This window comes from Cololabis saira, chromosome 9 (genome assembly GCF_033807715.1).
Source record: "Cololabis saira isolate AMF1-May2022 chromosome 9, fColSai1.1, whole genome shotgun sequence".
Taxonomy (NCBI): domain Eukaryota; kingdom Metazoa; phylum Chordata; class Actinopteri; order Beloniformes; family Belonidae; genus Cololabis; species Cololabis saira.
The window spans coordinates 27514949-27536032 of NC_084595.1; the positions used below are offsets into that span (position 1 = coordinate 27514949).

Sequence of the window (21084 nt, forward strand, 5' to 3'; positions counted from 1 at the left end):
CCCAGCCTTCCATAGAATGATGTTGTCCCCATTACGGGCGTCTTCCAGCACCCCCACTAATAACTTTAAGACAGCTGGATACTCTGAACTTTCATTCAATGCATGGCCTTGACGATAATAAGATTAACCAACCTGAAGGCGGAGGAAGCTGCCGCCTCATCTACTGGGAAAAACAAATGAATTTCCTTCCGTGGATAAATACATTTTCAATTTCAATTTCAATTTGAAACAGCAATGCACGAGGTCCAAGGTGGTGGGCTATAAGCACCTCCAGAGTGGAACAGGGTTGAGCCCAACTCAAGAAATCCAGAGCACATGCTGTGTGTTGAGGTGAACATGACTAGGGGTGGGTATTGGGAAGGACCTCACGATACGATACGCATCACGATACTTGAGCCACGATACAATACACATTGCGATATCCCGATTATGCGATATCCCGATTATTATATTCTACATAGTTCACCGAAAAATTTAAAAATGCATTACACATCTTAAAATCCAAGTTGTATATATGTACATCAGATGATAGTGATGGATCTTAAAATCCAAGTTGCACGTTCATCAGATTATAGTGACAATTCATGGGACAAACTGAGTCAAAACAATGTTTTATTATAACTATACAAGCTAAAGTTACAACATATTTGTATATGTTTTTCATATTATTTACATCATATGAAATTAACATTAAATTTAGTATGAGGTTGCTTTAATTATGTGGCAAATGATAATAACACAAGAAAGATGGGTACTAAAACCAAGGACAGGCACAGTGATCAGTCAGTATAGATATAAATCCATAAATAAATAAACATCTGTCCATTATTTTTCATTTTTTAAGGACAGGTAATTGTGTTATATAAAAAATAAATTATAAAATGAAATAAAACGTGAAATAAAACCTGAGCTCAGTGCAGGGCCCTCCCAGGGTTGGTAGAGAGTGGTAATGCCCAGGACTGTCACTTAGGTAAGAGCACTGGGTGATATAATGGGAAAAAAATCGGGGATAAAAAAAAAAAAAAAAATTAAAAATTAAAAAAAAAAAAATCGATATTCAAATTTTTAATATCGATATTGAATCGGCTGGAAAAGTATCGCGATATATTGCCATATCTATATTTTTGCCCACCCCTAAACATGACTACATCTTGTCAATACCTTTCAAGCTCACACACAACCTCACTTACTTAGCTTTTAATACTCTTTCTCCATACAAAGCAATGGACTTGAATCTAGGCTGGCCCATTCCTCATGACCAATTTTCCTTGGAAGACCCTACCATGGAGGAGAGCCACAGCTCCTACACATGAAGAGGAGCCAATTGAAGAGTTTCAGGCAGCCGCTAACACTGTCTCTCGGATGCCTCTCTGGGGAGGTGTTTCTGGCATGTACTAATGTGATCAAATCCAGAGGCTTTCCTAGCTGCCCAGGGAACATCTTGGTGTCTTCCTGGAAGAATAGAGAATGTAGCTGGGAGGGAGACTTGGGTCTGACCCCGCAACCTGAAACCAGATAAGTGGAAATTGATGTATGGATGAAAAAAAGAAATAAATAATGGTCTACTAGAATATACATTTCTGCCTCAGAACATCATGCATTCATGATTGTTTTCCTTTCCCTTTTTGAAATATGTGATTATCATTTTTACTTGAATGTAAATTCCTGTCTTTCTTAAACCAAAATACTTAACAGCACAAAAGTGTGTGTGCACAGCTGTATTTCATCTAATCTCATTAGTCACCTGTGGAACCTCTGCTATATGGCTGACATCTGTTTTGTCTGTTTATTATTCTTTTCTTATCCTGTCTCTCTGCTGCATGCTCATTAGTATTGGTGTGTTGGTATTAATTTCAGTGGGGCAGTAATTTGTTTTGGGTGTAGGTAGGGCTTGTGGGAGATGGATTCAGCTGTCACTGCGTGGTAGTGTTGGTTTTGGCGATGTGTGCTGTCGCAGGGCTGATGTATGCTCAGAGGCCAGCGGGGCAGGGCTCGAGGGCTGGCTGCCACCGCTGCTCTGACGGACGACTGGCAGGCAGCTCGTTAGGAGAGACCCATCACTGCCACGAGGTGAAAAGGGCCGTGGCTTTGCAGCAGAGTCTTGTCACAACATCCACATAGAGTATCGTACAAGAATACTGCCCTAGAGGTAAAATATCTCAACAAATATCATATTATGCTGATGCAACCTTGCCCCTCGATCTTCGACATCCAGTCCGACTCAGGAAAGCTCTGGTACATATTATTTCATTTTCATTGACTTTGGATGATATAATATTTCATATTCATATCAGAAAAGCGTGCATAAAGGCTTGTTCCAAAAGTAAAATTTTTGTAAAACTTTACAGCCAAAGAGGTAATTCCCACTGGTCACACATAATTATTTGTCAGAATGTCATAATCCAGAGCTCTGCCAATTTTTAAAGTGATATGTTTCTTAAAAGATACCACTAAAGCTTAACTCATCACCTGCATTTGATTTTTCTCCTGATTCTTCTTCTTTAATTTTACTGGCAGATTACAAACCAACATTGGAGTGAATGGCACTGGGATTTGTAAAATATCCCTTTTCTCTTTCTTTATAAGAACATTCCACAATGAAAATGCCAGAATGTTATTGGGCCCAAATTGTGAGCAAGTTGTCAGGGAGCATGAGACATCATCTTGACACATGGATTGACTGTCACAGAATTCAGACATTATCGAGAATGTTTGGGATTTGTTTGAGATTATACAGGGATGTGAGCAAAATATTCGGATTAAACATTTTGTTTTTCTGTAGCTCCATCTCAGTCCAGCGTTACTGAGCTGTTGTCATTGTCTTTTTATGACCTGGAACAAAAATATGTCTAATGGACAGTTGTGACTGTTCTGCCTCATTTCCACTTGTCTTCCTTGTAAAAAAACCAATGCCAACATTGCTACACCACTCTTTGCTGTAATATGAAAAGAAACATAATTTCTTGTTTCCAACTAATGGCACACAGTTGTAGTCTATGCAATTTTACCGCATAGTCAATCAACTTAAAGAGGTTTGGATTAAAACCCTACAAATTATTCGTATCGTACAAGCTAGCACTGGATGCTAGCATACTGTTTACATTCTCTCTGAAATCCACCATGCATTTGACATTTTTCAACATGCACGCAATGCTGAAAGAAGTAGTTTTGCATCTGAGAATAAATGGACCAATCACAAATGCTCAGAAGCAAATGGAAACGAGGCATTGGGGTTAAAGATGTTAAAGTAGTTATTCGAAACACTGATATGTAAGCCTTAAGGCTTACAATTAATAGTAAATGGCTAGTATTATAATTAAAGAAATGATGGAATTTTACATTATATTAAATAGGATAGAATGAAGATTAATGTTGAGTTGTTCTCTAAGCAGCAGATGTAAGTTTTGAGTTTGCAGCAAATCCACTCAATTTAATCATTCAATAAATAAATTAAAAAAACTTTTAAATCTATGATCTGTGGTACAGAATATTTTAAACAGATTACATCTGATTTATGAATCAAATTAATTAACTATAAAGTATTTAGCCTAGACTTCAAATATTTTTTTTTTTATTTGAAATGCTGTACTTTGGAAATAGGGCTTTGCGGAGTCCTTCAAAAAATCACATCTCGGTTCAAGCATTTTAGTTTCAACTGGACTATTTTGTGTGAAAGTAAAATCAATGAATCCTTTTATAGACTTTATAATGATAAAATATATAAAGCCATCTACCTATTATTTGGAAATGACAAACTTGAATGAGCACCAGAAGGAGTTTAACCACCTACTTCAATCTGGAAAGGGTGAGTCGTATATAACAATGTTATAGAGCATGATTTACTATATTGGAAAATACAATGTAAGTGCATATCTAAAAGTTCACAAAGATCTTGTCATTGCTCTTTCTCTTTTCTGCGGTCGACCCACCCCGAACAGACCATAGATATTACTCATTGCTCCCTCCTTCCCTGCTGACTTGAGGCTCGCTGTTTTAGCAGTTGGATAAGTGGTGTTTGGGTTATTTTTATTATTCCTTTTTTTCTTTCCTGACACCTTGCTTTCTTGGGTGGTAGAAGTGTTCTGACAGCTCTCAGCCCTGCCATATTCGCTATCTTCTGCTATGTGTGTGGCTTTCCTGTCTGTGTGTCAGCACTCGGTTTGAAATGCTTGGGTGTTTTGTCTAAATAGTGCAGGCTGCATCGTGGCTTTCAGGTGCCCACCGCTCCAGGATTCCCCTAAAGGCTGGTATGCCAAACAAAGTCCCACCGCAGTTTGCACTTCAGTCAGCACGAGCTGGCTGTAGCTGTGACTGAAGTCTGTTCTTGACATGTTTTCATTCTTTTGGGACACTTGAAAGTGTCCCAAAAGTGTCCCTTTTCCTGCTTCATAGTTTTACTCACAGTTATTTGATCGTCTGTAACTGAGGACGCACTAATGGCAGTGTAGTGAGAGCATTACATTTTATTGAAATACAAAACAAATACTTCAAAGAATGTGTGAAATATTGATTGTACTCCGTTGATTTATTTCTTTATTATTATATATATATATATATATATATATATATATATATATATATATATATATTTATTATATTTATATTTATTTATTTATTTTTTATTTTTTATTTATTTTTTATTCCAGTTTGACCCTCATCACTTTTAGTAAATTCCACATGGTGGAAACAGATGGAGTACAGCCACAAGGAAAACATCATAATATCCAGTAATCTACCTCTACCAGTGATTCTTTCAGAAAGAAAACCTATTTAGTTAACACTTTTGCAACACAGCAGGGGGTGAAATACAACCTTTCAGTCCTTTTAGATACCATAAATTAACACTAGCCAATATTCAGACTAATTTGTGCTGACCTGGATAATTAAGAACGTCTAGACTCGTCTTCATTCTGAAGCTGACTAGCTGCTGCTGTCACCTGTCTCTTCATTCCTTATTCAGTCCTGCAGTACTGCGAGCAAGTCCTCGTTGATATGGAACTGCACATATTAAAATATGCCCAGCTCTCTCACCCACTTCTATCCTAACACTACATCAGGAGAGGCTGAGACAGAATCCCTTTTCTTCCATAATTGTCAGTGGAACCGCTTGTAAGAGTCAGCAGCGTTGACTGACCCACTCCAGCGGGTGCAGGTCCCAGGGGTTGGTGACTCTTCCAGCAATGAACTTCCTGACAGCCGTTGTTCCTTATGAAACTCCCTCGCCCGTTGCTGCTTGAGCGATTATGATCACCGATGTCATGTTCTTTCTTTTTGTTCTAAGTGATTTCAATTCATTTAACACTTGCGATTTACTTCAGTAGATGTCTCCACGGAGCGTTTCAACAATTTTATAGTAGATGACTGCATCAGCATCACTAATCTGTAGAGAAATGTTTTCCTCGGCATAAGCAGCCGACAGCTCCTTGGTGTCATTGTCATTCCAGTTTCCTTTCACCTCTTTTTCCAAATGAGCTGGTTCCTGGTTGAGCGCTCTAATGAATTATGGTGATTAGGCTATTTGTGATACACACATTGCAACTTTTATTCTCTATTTAAGTTACTACATCATAATTGAACCTCAAATGCTCCACTGTGATTCAGAGTCAATACATTTCAAAGGGTTACCATGATGAATACAAGGAGGCTTAGCTGTGAACTGTGTGCACTTGAGCATTTTGGACAATTCAGATGGATCCACTATAGTACTAAATTAGTCGAGTCAACTCTGACTGAAAGGAGCACTGGTTAACCTGAAATAATGCCCACACTTAATCAGCATTGAAAATGGCAGTATTGTTAAGAAGAGAGTGTGTGCTGTTATACTTTTTTCCCCCATAACTGTAGTCATATTCAATAAAATAATTGAACACATTATTTCTTCTGCTATAATTATCTGGCATTTTTGACATTTTTCTAACAGCATTTTATAACTATTTGCCTTTCTTAAGGACCAATTAAAATAAGTACATCACATCTTTGCCTTCAAGTCTGTTTATGACAGGTGGGTTGTAGGCTGGAAGAGGTGTAATGATGCTACATTTTTTGCATCACAACTATGAATCTAATTTCCTCGACATTACAAAGTTGATAGCAATTCTCAACCAGTTTTAAGTGGCTAAGTTGCATATTCCAAGTAAATGTGTGCATGATGAGTTGAGTGGGGACAATTTCATTACAGATGCACAGCTCTGTAGCACGGTTTGTTCAAGCTGAAGGGTTTTGAAGAACTTTAGACATACCTCATTAATTTTTGATGGATATGTGCTACAGCTGTTTCAAACAATACTTCAGCCACAGATGAACTGTTTAGGTATTATCTCTGCACATCAGAATTCCTCAATCATGATGCTTCTGCACAGGTTCAGTCCTCTTATACCTGTGGAGAAATGTACAATACTTGAATAGAATATATTTCACAGTATGTCTAGACCTAGACAGAGCGAGGCAATGAATATGTCTAGAGCAGAGTCTCAGAAAATCTGTATTACAAAATAAATCTTTCATATTGTGTGTAAATGAACAGTTGCAATTATTATAAATATTCAGATTAAATAATAATATTGCACAATGGAGTGTGGTACTGTATATCTATACGTTTCACTTGCATATTTTTTGAAAAACTGCTTCAACCTTGCTACAATGCCTCTTACCACAGACATATTCATTAAAATACTTTTGTTATGCCTGGATTTGTCCATTTGGATTAAGTGGGAAGGTAAACCACCTAGAATACTGGCAGGGCCTTTGTCTGAAGATATTGCTGCCTTACATCCTTATTACAATTTCTGAAATTGTTAAGCTATTAAAATGTGTTACAAAGCTGCTGACTTTGGTGATGGTGAATTGGCCTTAGTTCTTATGGAGGAAGGATAAAAGATATGTTTTTGATTAAGGAGATGAATACAGTACCAAAAGGCTTATTCAAATGTGGTCAAAATTGAAGATAGGGAAAAAAAAGAAATTGACAGAATTGTCTTTAAAAGAGTTTTCCATCACTTGATGTCAAACAAACGAGTAGAAACAAAGAATGTAACTGGTGACATAGAGTGGGAAAAAAATCGGTGACCTTAACGACGCAGTCTTCTGTGTTATTTTTGGGAAATCTATATGCATTCCATAGACTGCACATACGCTGAAGTGTTCATCTCTCTCTCTCTTATACCTTCTCTTCACTCAGAATGTTCTGGACCACTGGGCATGGAGGGCGGGATAATCTCCAACCAACAGATAACAGCCTCCTCCACCCACCGCGCTCTATTTGGCTTGCAGAAGTGGTATCCGTACTTTGCGCGCCTCAACAAGAAGGGCCTGGTCAATGCCTGGACTGCAGCCGAAAATGACAGATGGCCTTGGATCCAGGTAAAGTACTGTAACAGGACAGGCTGCACGTAAAGTGGTGCCAGGGCCAGAGAGGAACGATTTAAGATGCAGGTGCTGTCTCAATTATAGAGTGTGTGTGTGTGTGTGTGTGTGTGTGTGTGTGTGTGTGTGTGTGTGTGTGTGTGTGTGTGTGTGTGTGTGTGTGTGTGTGTGTGTGTGTGTGTGTGTGTGTGTGTGTGTGTGTGTGTGTGTGTGTGTGTGTGTGTGTGTGTGTGTGTGTGTGTGTGTGTGTGTGTGTGTTGTTTTAAGGTTTAACATGTATTTATTTTTTCACTTTTTTACTTTGTAACCAAGCATTTGCAGATAATGAATCTGAAAATGCAGCATTTTTATCTCAACAATTTAATAACAGCTAATAGCTAACTTGTCAAATATTAATATTGATAAATAATAATAATAATGATAGAATTAAAGTGGAAAAAGTGCAATATCCAGGGTAGAATAAACAGGTATAGGTATGTACAGGTATACAACTGAAGAGTGTAAATATTTCATCAAGATGCTGATAGTTCTCCAAATGTGTACCTTTTAGTTTAAGATGATATGGAAAAAATAAACCAAAGCAATCTTCATATTCTTTTGAGATGCACTCTCTAGCCAACGTTATCACGTCACTTCCTCTGAGCCTTTTTACAGCAGGAATGGCAACACCCTGATAACACATCTACATTAGATAATGAGGCATTACTATGAATTAATTCATTCCTAGCGAGGAAAATACTATACTTTGAAACCCTTTCACCTCAGTCCTTACTGCATTCCATTTTGGGAAATATAAGTCCTTGTAATGTTAAGTGCCCACTTTGTGCTGTGGATCACACTAAGGTTAATCTTTAAAACATAAAATAAAAAACATTGCATTTCTGACACAATTTTCATTGTGGGATGTCACAGTCATTGCTGCGATGGCAATGTATTCTGTATCAAGCCTGATTTTTGAGAGGTTTCCTAGCAACAAAACTACGGCACATAAAAACCAACTACAGCACTGTATTTATGATTTCATTTTGTTATGTGTGAATTCTGACCTGAAAATTACTGGGCTATCAAGAGAGACGTGATGTTTAGTTTTACTCTCAACTGTGATAGTAACAGTAATTTTCATGTTCAATTTGCAGTCTCGTTTTGCCTTTTGTACCCTGGAGTGTTTCTGTAACTGCCCACAGGGCATTTATCAAGAGCAACCATATAATTGCAAAATGGAAAAAAAATAGCTGATATTTGCAGCAACAAAGCATCGATACATGAAACTCTCTTCTTTCAGGCTCTGTTAACCTTCCTGCCATACTATTAGACGGTGCTTATTTTCAAAGAGTGACATAAACAGATCAATAAAATAGATTACCTGCACATCACATCCCCTGTTTCTGTTCTATTCTGCCCTGCTCTGACCCAGTTGCTTCTAATTTCTACTATAACTAAACTGTAGGCCTTGGAACCTGTGTAATAGATTTCACTGCAAGACAATGGTTTAACGACACTCTCCTACCCGCGGGAGCTCACAGATCCATGTGGTATTTGTTTATTTTTGATGTATGTACAGCAAATGTTCACTTACAAGAACATGGAGCTGAAGCAGCTGGGACGTCAAATCAGAGGACATCTAATCATTGTATACAGTCGAAGATTTCAAGGTCCAATAATTTAGAACTGCATCATCTCTCAATTGTTACATTATACTAGAGTTGACGATATTTGAAAATACAAGTTCTAATGTTAGAATATCAAGCACTAGAATATACTGTTAGAATATCTGTTATCACTGAAGCTAAACTGCAAACACCTGTGATTCAGACTGGTTTGACATGATAGAAAAACAACATGAGGAGTTTTTTAAATGATAGATATATGGGTTATGTCTGTTTAGATGTTTTGATCATGCTTCCATATGAAAAGAAACAAAAGAAGAAGTGAAACAAGCTGATCATGAGTCTTCACAACAATGGATAGAGGATTATCCGTACTACAACACAGTCAGAGCACAGCTGCAACAATAATACAGGAGACATTTGTCAATCGATAAATCCCTAATGGTTCTCAGGACTTCACATAGAGGTTATCGATTAAAATCAGAATTTCTGTGCAGGCATGTTCGCTACAAAATATCATTTTCTAACAATGACGTCCATTCATTTGCTATACCTGCTTCATCCTATTTAGGGTTGTCGCCAGGGGTGAGTGGGAGGTGTAGCCAACTACATCAGTCATAAGACCAGAAGCAGTGCTGAGACAGGTCACAACGCCATAACAGGGCCACCTAAAGACAAACAAAGCAGAGAAGAAAACATACTCAAATGTATAAAACAATAGAAGTTTCTTGGTGTGATGGACTCCAGAATGTTTGGCGAGAAAATGGCCGTCGCCACATACACTGCATAGTGCTGGAAGTGAAGCAGCGAGGATGTGTAGAGTGATGGTGTGGGGTAGACGATATGCATAGATGACCCACTCAATGAGTGTGCATAAAACAAAATACTTAAAAGAACGGGGTATATGACACTTTTAGCAATGCACCTAAATAGCAACTTAGTCCAAAAAAAAAAAAAGTATTATCATCAAAAATACTATACATTATTTGCTAACTAGTTAAAGGGGACATATTGCCTAAAAGAAAAGTCTTAAGTGTCTACAAATCCAAACAAATTGTGAAGGTTCAGATTTGCAGGGTTCGGTGACATCACAGACCCAGATCAATGTATCTATCCTTCCCATTATTCCATCTTTATTTCTAACTAATTTCACAGTTTTCTGTGTTAACCGTATCTCAGAAGTGTGTAGAGGAAAAATATAACGCAAGTTTCAATAGAGGCACACGGCAGAGCAAAGGGACTGAGTGAAGTTGAGATAGTCCCTAAAAGCCAATACAACCAGTTGCTTTGGCTGAAATTGGAAGCCTTGTTCTGAATGAAAAAATTTCGAAATACTGTAGGTCACCTTTTAATTTTGAGCGTAATCAATTTTTTTTTTCTCCATCTTCATCGTCAGCTCTGTATTGAAATAGACCAAACTTTGAAAAAAGCTGTTTTCAGATGAATGATATGAAAGAAATACAGAAGAAAACGCTATATGCAGAGGCTACGTATAGCAACAACAAAATATACTGGAAAAATACAAGAGAAACGTAAGAAGCATGACACGTGGAGAGAGTAAAGAGAGCGACAAATACAACACTGAGGCAATGTGTTTGACTAATGATGCCACGTGGGATGTTGCGTGGGAGGCTGCAGGCATTGTGTGTTTCTACAGAGGGTCTTTATAATTGGGACCTAAGTACAGCGGTGTACAGGCAATGTTTTGGGGTTAAGCTATACAGTTGATAGTGTACGTTTGTATTGTGGGGTGATGTGCCGTCACTGTTTGCAGGTCTGTCATGCAAAACATGTTAATACTGACAGGTAACAACTCTATCTAGTTCCAAAGGGTCAAGATCTGTCTGGTTGCTTGAGTGGTTTCCCCTGGCACAGTACATTAATCTGTTAGATGTCAGCCAGTTGTAGCTTCTTCCCCTTAACCTCAACAAATGGATCAGTCATGAACAAAGACCAACAGTTTTTAAATAATACATCATAGAGTTGTAGAAAAAACATGCAAACACTTCATGTGTGTTTGGGTTTAAATTGTTTGGTGATTGGGGCGTGTGCAAGATAGCTGTGAGAATACAGAAGTTTTCCACACCCTCACCACATCTACTTCGCACATAAAATTACATTTGAACACTTGAGGGAAATATGCTGCCGCTCTCACCAATATCAGCATGATGTAGCCTCAGCCAGGTGTGTTAAAAAAAAAAAAACAATAAAAATTCCTTGCGAAGGCTGAATGCATCTGTTACATATTCTACTTATTTTCAAAAATGTCTTTGTATCTTAGTGTGAAGCCACACAGTTGATCCCACAATGTCCAAATGTGGATATGCATTGGTGGGTTGATCTTTGGTGGCGTCTGTATCCATATGGCCGGCTAAATAAGACAGGCACAATCCTGAAAAAGTGCAGATGTGAGATAAAAGTTGTGCAGTAGTTCTTCTAACAATTTACAGATCCCTGAACACAGAGATGGTGTTGTAGAACTGCAATGTTTTATTGTCATGCAGAACACATTAATACTGATAGTCTCAAGCGACTGCTGACTGGCCTTTATGCTTGTAACACCAAAAACAGGAAAAGAGAAATAATGTTCATCATACCTCAAGCATATAACCTTGTTATGGAATCTTCTTTTCTTTCACTCTCAGGCAAGTTTTTCCTTTCTAACTCTAGTGTAACCTTCGATATTAAAATGGTCTGTGGTTTATTCTATCTGAAGATGACCTGGTTGAAAGCTTTACTATCATAGTGTATTTTATAATCATAGCATGACAGTAGCTAAATAAACTGCAGCACACACAACCCTGAGAGCAGTAATCTGATTACAGAGTCCTCACAGAGTCCTTAGAACTGATTAAAGATGCGCTTGACCACAAATTATATATAGTAGGCATCTTTATTGACCTCAAAAAAGCTTTTGACACTATAAATCACGATATTTTGATTGAAAAATTATATGATTACGGTATCAGAGATACAGCTTTAAGATGGATCAAAAGCTATCTATCTGGTAGAGTCCAATATGTCCAGATGGGAACAAATACGTCTACATGCCTGGATGTCGTCTGTGGGGTCCCACAGGGGTCAGTCTTAGGCCCTAAGCTATTTACTCTATATATCAATGACATAATCAAAACATCTGATGTATTAAAACTTATTTTATTTGCTGATGATACAAATATTTTCTGCTCAGGAAACGACTTGAATATACTGGAAAAAGCGATTAACAGAGAAATGACAAAACTAAATACATGGTTTAATATAAACAAATTATCACTAAATCTGGCAAAGACCAAATTCATGTTATTTGGGAGAAATAATGTAAAGAAAAGCATAAACTTGCAAGTTAATGGAAACAATATAGAAAGAGTGAGGGAACATAAGGTTCTGGGTATATTAGTGGATGACCTCTTGACATGGCGACCACATGTAAAAATAATTCAAAATAAGATGGCAAGGAGTGTGTCTATTCTGTGGAAATTGCAGAAATCTCTCAATTTAAACTCGCTTAAGACCATATATTCGGCACTAATAGTCCCACATATGAGGTACTGTGTAGAAAATTGGGGTTTCACTTACAAGGGCATTACAGAACCAATATTTAAATTGCAAAAAAAAGCGCTTCGCATCATTCATTCTGTCCCAGCCAGGGCACATACGAACGAACTGTTCATAAAGACGAAATATCTAAAACTGAGAGAGATACTTCATTTTCAGATGCTACAAACAATTTACAAAGCAACACAGGCGGCATTACCAGTAAATGTTCAGAAATTGTTCACTCTTAGTCAAGGTCCTCACAGCATGCGCAGCTTGCTGCAGTTTAAACAGAAAAAGATAAGGACAACGATGGGAAGCCATAGTTTGTCAGTAGCTGGTGTGAAAATGTGGAATAGCCTAAACAATGAATTAAAGTTAGCAAGAAATGTAACTGTCTTCAAACATGAGTTAAAGAAGCTGTTATTGAAGGAATATCGAAACTAGGTACAGGAAGGCAATGTCTGGCTATGTGTACAAAACAATGGCAATGTGGGAAATTCAGCACTGGAACACCTGGCATGGAAACAAAACATGGAAACAAAACAAAGTCACTATAAAATGTGTGTGTGTGACATTGAGCTCTATCACAGCACAGCAGATATCACGACCAAGCAGAACATAAAATCAAGAATGGAGATTCTGAACTGGTCAGTAAATGCTATTGACAAGATCTGCATTGACACACGCACCTCCATTGCAAAGTGGATTGCATGCAAAAAGAGGCTTGGACATAAAAATAACTGAACAGTGGACACAGTAGTAAATCACAGGAACGGTGATCAGGATGAGTGGACTGGACACGTGTACAAACATACATGCTATCTGGACTGTGAAGGATGAAATTAGACAAATTGCTATGTGGTAAACTATGTATCTTACTGAATTCTGTTGTTGATGTGATCATGAATCTTACATAGAACGGGGCGGGACTTTGATAAGCGTCAGCTTCTCCCGTACCCTTTTCGTCATGTGCTGAGTATGCAATGTATAATGTTCTGGAGATGAAATGTGTCTATATAAACATGCCGAAATAAACGAAATAATAATAATTACATCAGATTCAGCTTCATTGTGATTACACGTACCAAAAAGGGTTATGAATTAGTGCTTGAGAAATGCAGGTAGAGGCTTTGAGTACAGCCGAAGTCAAAAACGCAAAGCACATGTGATGCTTGTTAATTGTCTGTTTCTTTATCCATAGTGAAAAGTGGAATCGTAGCATAGACAGTTTACATTATTTATTTTTTTTATTTGGTCTTTATATCTTCTTATGAAAATTGAGAGCGCTATGATGTCCTATTGTTAAAATGAGATTTGTGGCCTCTATGTTTGAGTTTTTGTATGTGCTCTGCTGCATTTTTATCAGCAGTATCAATGGTGATGTCAGTACTTTCAAGGACAGTGTTACTGCTATATTAATATTACAGTTTCCTTGTTTTTTTTAACATTATGGGTTTCTTTAAGCCTGCCTTTTAGTGTATGCGAGGTATTGCTTCTTTCTATGATTATACTGTGCATGGTCTTAATTCCTGTTCTTAACAATGCAGATTGCTGGAAGCTAGCCACTGCAGTCAGTTCCACTTGTAGTTGTTGGTGTAAATAAATTAAATTGTGGCTGTTTCTGTAAATACATGTTTTTGCCTGTTAGTAACAGTCTGAGGGAGCTCAGAAACTCTTAATAGATAATATGAAGAAATACCAGAGAAGCACACAGAACGTTTTGTTCATGCTGCTCCTAATTGTTTAACACATTTCATGGTTTCTTCTGATGATTTACCTTGATAAACGATGGGTGGTTTGCCATACGACAGCTAGATAACGAATAGATGACACAAATATATACACATATATGTGTGTGTGTGTGTGTGTGTGTGTGTGTGTGTGTGTGTGTGTGTGTGTGTGTGTGTGTGTGTGTGTGTGTGTGTGTGTGTGTGTGTGTGTGTGTGTGTGTGTGTGTGTGTGTGTGTGTGTGTGTGTTTGTGTGTTTACACACTTAAATTCCCATTGATTGAAATGTTGATAAATGTTTTTATTAATTGTTTATCCATTCTTTATCTGAAATGTCAAGGGAAGAAGCAGTGAAAAATAACCCCTATAATTCCTATGAGCCGAAATGCCTTTTATTGACTAAATATTTCAGTTCCAGTCATTATGTATAAATCAATTTTCTTCTGACAAGAATTTATTAAGGCACAGTGCTATAAATCTAGCTGACAAAATAAATGCAGACATAGCAGAATTGTCTATGGATCAGGTCCCCTTAAACCTAATGATTTTGTGTCTTTGTTCTTCAAAACTATCAGTTCAATCTTAGTACATATTTGTTAGTGACCATAGATGGATTATCTTTATTTTTTCAGAGGTTGATACAATCTATTGAGACTTTAATGACATGTCTGTCACACCCTTACATCATGGATTCATTAAAGTATTCAAAAGATCAATTTTGAGTCATATGTTTATGCCTCAGCTGTAGGGACAGTGTAAGCCATTCAATTTAGCCCCAGCCCGCTCTTGTCCATATGAACCCTCGCGGACCGTCAGGTCCTCCGGCCCCTTTTAACCATTCCCATTGTTAAGAGAAGAAGCTACAGTGAGGTACCCCTCCAACATTATGGCAAACAGTGGCAGGAAAAACTCAAGAAACCTTTAGCAGGACCCAGCTCATAAGGCCAGCCGGGTAGAGCAGGGAAAGCAAGATCAGAAAGAGACAATGAAGATTAGAGAGAGGCGAGGCAGATATATTGTCAAAGATACAAAAGACAAGCTATATTATTAATTAAATCCCTCAGTTTTATTGGCATTTAGAAACAAAACGATGGTGGAGATCCATTCCATTATGTCCTTAAGACATGCCTGTCCGTTTCATCCGGCTTCATAGACAAATACAGCCACGTATCATCAGCATAGTAATGAAAATTAATGCTGTAATTCTGGATAATACTTCCCTAGAGCTGCATGTAAGATTGGCCCTACCCATGAACCCTGCGGGACACTGTAGCAAACCCTGGTCTTCACTGAAGAAATCTAATAAACATAAACAAACTGGAATCTGTCAGATATATTTTATTTAAGCCAACCTAGAGCTGTTCCTTTAATCCCAACATCATACTCTGACACTGAGGTGAAAAGGTTTCAAAGTATAGTATTTTCCTCGCTAGTAATGAATTAATTCATAGTAATGCCTCATTATCTAATGTAGATGTGTTATCAGGGTGATGCCATTCCTGCTGTAAAAAGGCTCAGAGGAAGTGACGTGATAACGTTGGCTAGAGAGTGCATCTCAAAAGAATATGAAGATTGCTTTGGTTTATTTTTTCCATATCATCTTAAACTAAAAGGTACACATTTGAAATATTTACACTCTTCAGTTGTATACCTGTACATACATATACCTGTTTATTCTACCCTGGATATTGCACTTTTTCCACTTTAATTCTATCATTATTATTATTATTATTTATCAATATTAATATTTGACAAGTTAGCTATTAGCTGTTATTAAATTGTTGAGATAAAAATGCTGCATTTTCAGAGTCATTATCTGCAAATGCTTGGTTACAAAGTAAAAAAGTGAAAAAATAAATACATGTTAAACTTTAAAACAACACAAACACACACACACACACACACAAACACACACGCGACACACACATACACACGCACACACACACACACACACACACATATATATATATATATATATATATATATATATATATATATATATATATATATATATATGGAAAGTCTGGTTATGTTCTGGGCCTGGTCATGCCCCAGCAGACATAGATATATAAGAACCTTTTTGGGTTCTGAAAGTAGTAAATCTGCTATATCCACTCACCTGTGTTTTTCATTTTTATCTGTAATCCTCTGAATGCATTTGAAGTAATTACCTAATTGGCGTATACCATTTAAATGGCAAACATATGCCTCCAAATAGAGGTCCTCAAAAGTAAGCTGCTTCCAGTGATGCTTCACTTAAACATGGAAATGCATCTCTATTAGAGCTGAAGTGACAGAGGTGCATTTCTGAGTGGTCATTAAAAATGTGAGGGATCACCCCCAATTACCCCAGCAGTGGCCTTTTAGTGACATGGTTTCTAATTCATGCAAGAAGTACTTATCTCTGGATAAGACTGGAGAAGAGCAAAGAAATGTAATGAATGTGAAAGTGAGGGTCAATGGAGATTTGAGGTTTTAAGTGAGCTCTTCGTGTGAAATTAACAAAATATGTTGGTTTGAGCATGTACAATAAAAACACTGTAATTAAGGTTTGCTTATGTAAGTGGAATTTAGGTTGGAATACAGCTGAATTAATAAACATTCCTAATTTAGGTTGGTGAACACAAGCAGCTCTTTTCTTACGCTGGATCTGTAAGACTTTAAATTAGATTTAGGACTCACAAACATACAGACAGTACTGTAGATGGAAAGGTATACATAGAAAACACAGTGCTAAAAAGTCTACTCTAACAAATCATACGTTTCTGGTGTCCTAATTACTTGAGAATGTTGTTGTCTGGAGAGCTTAGTGTGAATAAGACATGGTAACACAAACCACTGCACTTAATCGTAATTATAGACGTAGTTCATGAAGATGACTATTGTTGAAAGCCTTTTTTTAACCTATAATAGCACTGGTCCTTAAGTTTCCAAACACCTCTATATTTTCGTCAAAACGAGGTAAGCTGTCGTTAGGTGCCATCAGCTTTCTTATATAGTATTTTACACAAGCTAACCAGAATTGCAGTAAGAGTAACGCTATTGTCAACCATAACAGATTGTTTTGTGTGCACATAGATTTGGTAAATGTACTCTAACAATACATGAAGATTTTGAAACCTGCTCCAACTTGTGTAATTGGAAGTTGGCTTTTGTTTAAGCCCATATGGATGGAAGAAGGAGCCAGGAGCCAGACTGTGATAAGCTTATGTCAGTCAATCAAGAATGCCTAGGAGAGAAGCGGCGTGCCCCCCGGACAGGTTGACAGCTGATCACAGGGCTTTGACATAGAGACAGACAACCATGTACAATTGTAGAATTTACAATGGCCATTTTACCTGACATGAATGAATCTGGACAGTAGGAGGAAACCAGGGGACCTGGAGAAACCCCACACAAAAACCACACCTCCTCCACAGTACTATCTTTGTATTTCTTTGTGTCTTATGAAATATTTAGTATGTGTATTAATAATTCAGGTTTGCATGTCAAAAGTGCAAAGCAATGAAGCCATGACAGGTGAAGAGAGAAAGCTCAACCAATGTTATGGCATATTCACAGTCACTCATGTGCCATCTATAAATATCTTTGCCTTAACATATTTTCCACTAACACACTCCCATATCATGACACTTCCACCATATCATGTGCTTAATTTTCATGATTCCACATGTGGTGGTCTTCTATAGGTTCTCATACTGCTCCCACTGGACCCTACCTGCACAAAATTACCATGGTGTCATCAGGTCAAACATTGCTTTCCTAGTATCTGTCACACATTTCATGTTCTTTATCCAGGATAAGGCCTGAGAAGAAAGAGAGGGTTTTATTTTCTTGGATGCCAATCACAGAGTCTAAATGTCAAACAATGGTTTTTGTATTCTCACAGAAACTTAATCAGGTGTCATTTTAGAGACAAGGACACTGCTTTTCTGATTAATTGACTTGTTTGTTGATCTATGTTTAGTAATTATTACTCCAGCTGTCTTTAAACATAGTTTCAGGTAATCTATGTATTCAATTATTTTTATTTTGTTGATTTTGTTTTGTGTTATATGTGGATACAGATGTGCAAATAGACTACCCCACAGGTCAGATACTACGGAAGTTCTGGTATTTGCAGGTCATATCGAAGAAGTGAACTTATCCCATACATTTTCTTTCAGTGATTACAGGGCATTGAACTTATGTGTCAGTGATCATGAATACAAATATCCATCTTCTGCAATGTTTATGACTCTGCCTTACTTGTAAAAATGCAAATTATGAGACATGCAGTATTTTATTCTTCTGTTGTGTATATACTGAATGGTAGCCACTATGTTATTAGTATGACGGGAAAATCAGATACAAAAGTGACAATTTTTCAGAGGTGCACTTAGATTCAGAGGTGTTACTTAGATTTTATGATTACCATTAATATCCCTCTTTCCTTGCTCCCCTCTTTTCCTCTTGGTTCATCAAGTTGCTTATCATTGGCACCATATTAGCAGTTTGCACAAGCTGTTGTGCTGGATGTGGTGTATGGGGATTGATTAAATGTTCCATTTGATATCAGACTTTCTGAATAAGATGGATGGGCCTGACAGAAAGTATTCAATGGGGTGAATTTACTCCCATGACAAGCATGATCAAACTTCTGGTGCCCATGGACGCGCATTTACTGCGTATGTGTGCCAAAGAAATTAAGCTATAATTTCCGGATTTTGCCTTTTCTTTTTGGGCTCCACAGATAAACCTCCAGAGGAGAATGAGGGTCACAGGAGTCATTACCCAGGGTGCAAAGCGCATCGGTAGCCCGGAGTATGTCAAGTCTTACAAAGTAGCCTACAGTGATGACGGGAAGACATGGAGAACATACAAAGTCAAGGGCAAAGATGAGGACACGGTGAGATGCACTCTAGTGCACTGGTATCTAATACTTTCTTCACATATATATTTATATACACAATATGCACACTCAAACTCTACACTCGTTCAAAGACACAGTGGAAGACATTAAGTGATGGCTTTTTAATTAGCTAGGACAGACTGGGCCCACCCTGCTGCCCCTTCCCCCTCTTCAATTGTACGACTTTTAGATTAAATTTTTATACCATTTCTGGGATGAACAGCCATCAAATAAGACAAAAAGCATTCTTCTATTGTATACAACAATCCATGACTGTTCTCCATTTGCTACAAAACTCCCTCTTCTCCAAAATTCTAACATCCTTTTTTTTCTCTTGTCATTCACACAGGATGCATAATTATGATTCTGTGCGTAACTTGAGCTCTAATCAAAATTTGTATCACACTATCTCCAATCATTAGAGTCACATTCTCCAGAAGGTATAGCAATATAATTGGGGTACCAAATGAAAATGCACCACTCCCTTTATGAATTAGTGGGATCAAATGATGTGAGAAATTGTCGATTTTTCCTTGTAATTCTTGCTCATTGACCTTGAATGACAGCAATTTAAAGCGTGTGGAGTAGACACAAGAGACAGCGGCAGATAGATTGTAACATCATAGCAAACTGATCGGTTTCCCCATCCTCCCCATCTCTTTATGGTGTCCCATCCCTTACGACAGATCTTCAGAGGAAATATTGATAACAATACTCCATCAGCCAACTCTTTCACACCCCCGATTGAAGCCCAGTATGTGCGCATTTACCCCCAAGTCTGCAGACGGCACTGCACCTTACGGATGGAGCTACTTGGTTGTGAGCTAACAGGTGAGGGAGCTTTATTCATCGGGCTGAATACTCTGATCTTCCTCAAAAATGAATAATGGATGATATGAAACTCCTCTCCTGGATGTTACTTACATATTTAATGTTAGTAACAACCTGGAAGGGCATTGGCGTGGGGTTAAAAAGGTAACAACCAAGTCTCTGTATTCATGTTGTTTTTTAGGCTGTTCTGAACCACTGGGCATGAAGTCAGGCCATATCCAGGACTACCAGGTCACAGCCTCCAGCATCTTCAGGACACTCAACATGGACATGTTCACCTGGGAGCCAGGAAAGGCCCGTTTAGACAAACAGGGCAAGGTCAACGCTTGGACAGCTGGACACAGTGACCAGTCACAGTGGCTTCAAGTAAGTTATAATCTGAGCTTAATCTGATGTTATCTGCCGTAGAGAGAAATCAATATCCGCTTGGAGTTTAATAGCCAAGTTCTTACAGATAACTGACTTTCATTCTGCTGAAGTTGTAGCTCATAATTCCCTGACCCACAAACTGAATGTGTGTGTATGAGAACGTGAGAAAATATTAGATTTTTGGGTAAATTAGTAGTATTATATCTTAAAGTATATCTTAAATTCTATGTCTTTTAACCAGCTCTTAGTGTTGTTCCTAGTTACAGTCAACACTCGGTGTTGATCTCAGTTTATCTCCATACCAGACTTTTAAAATCGAACACCCACATTCCCTTTTACAGCTGTCGAATAAGGACCTCTTATCTCTGGCTGAATCCAAGCCATCTATCTCTATGAAACCAGCAAATATATTTGTTATCACTACAGTAACTGATAGCTGAAACATGTTTTTTAAAAAGGGCAAGGTGCGTGTCTCGGTGAGTGTTCAATTTTCTGTTTAACAATATGCAAACTTGACGTGAGTTGATGGAGTTTAGACTAGATATCAATCCAGACCAGACTCCACGGTGCCCAATATGCCCTCACATACAACCACATATATTGGATTTTTTTCCTGATAAAAGGCAGTAAATGCTCTTTGCTTTTAGTGTGAGACTTCTAATCTTACTTTAAGCTGTAAAAGTGATAGCAAAGAAGAAATGGTCAGACGTATCACCTTCTCAGGGGATTGAAGATCAGAGTGATTTCTTTGATTTTTGT

The 21084-nt window shown here is 37.8% G+C and overlaps 1 protein-coding gene across 2 annotated transcripts in view; it reads left to right on the plus strand.

The window, feature by feature from the left end:
• LOC133450403 (EGF-like repeat and discoidin I-like domain-containing protein 3) overlaps nucleotides 1–21084 on the plus strand; it is a 141205-nt gene that overhangs the window by 91068 nt on the left and 29053 nt on the right. For both annotated transcript variants that reach the window (XM_061729016.1, XM_061729017.1), the window contains exons 5-8: nucleotides 7178–7359; nucleotides 18967–19122; nucleotides 19812–19956; nucleotides 20138–20322. In XM_061729016.1, the coding sequence (XP_061585000.1) occupies nucleotides 7178–7359; nucleotides 18967–19122; nucleotides 19812–19956; nucleotides 20138–20322 (668 nt within the window). The remainder of the gene's footprint in view (nucleotides 1–7177; nucleotides 7360–18966; nucleotides 19123–19811; nucleotides 19957–20137; nucleotides 20323–21084) is intronic.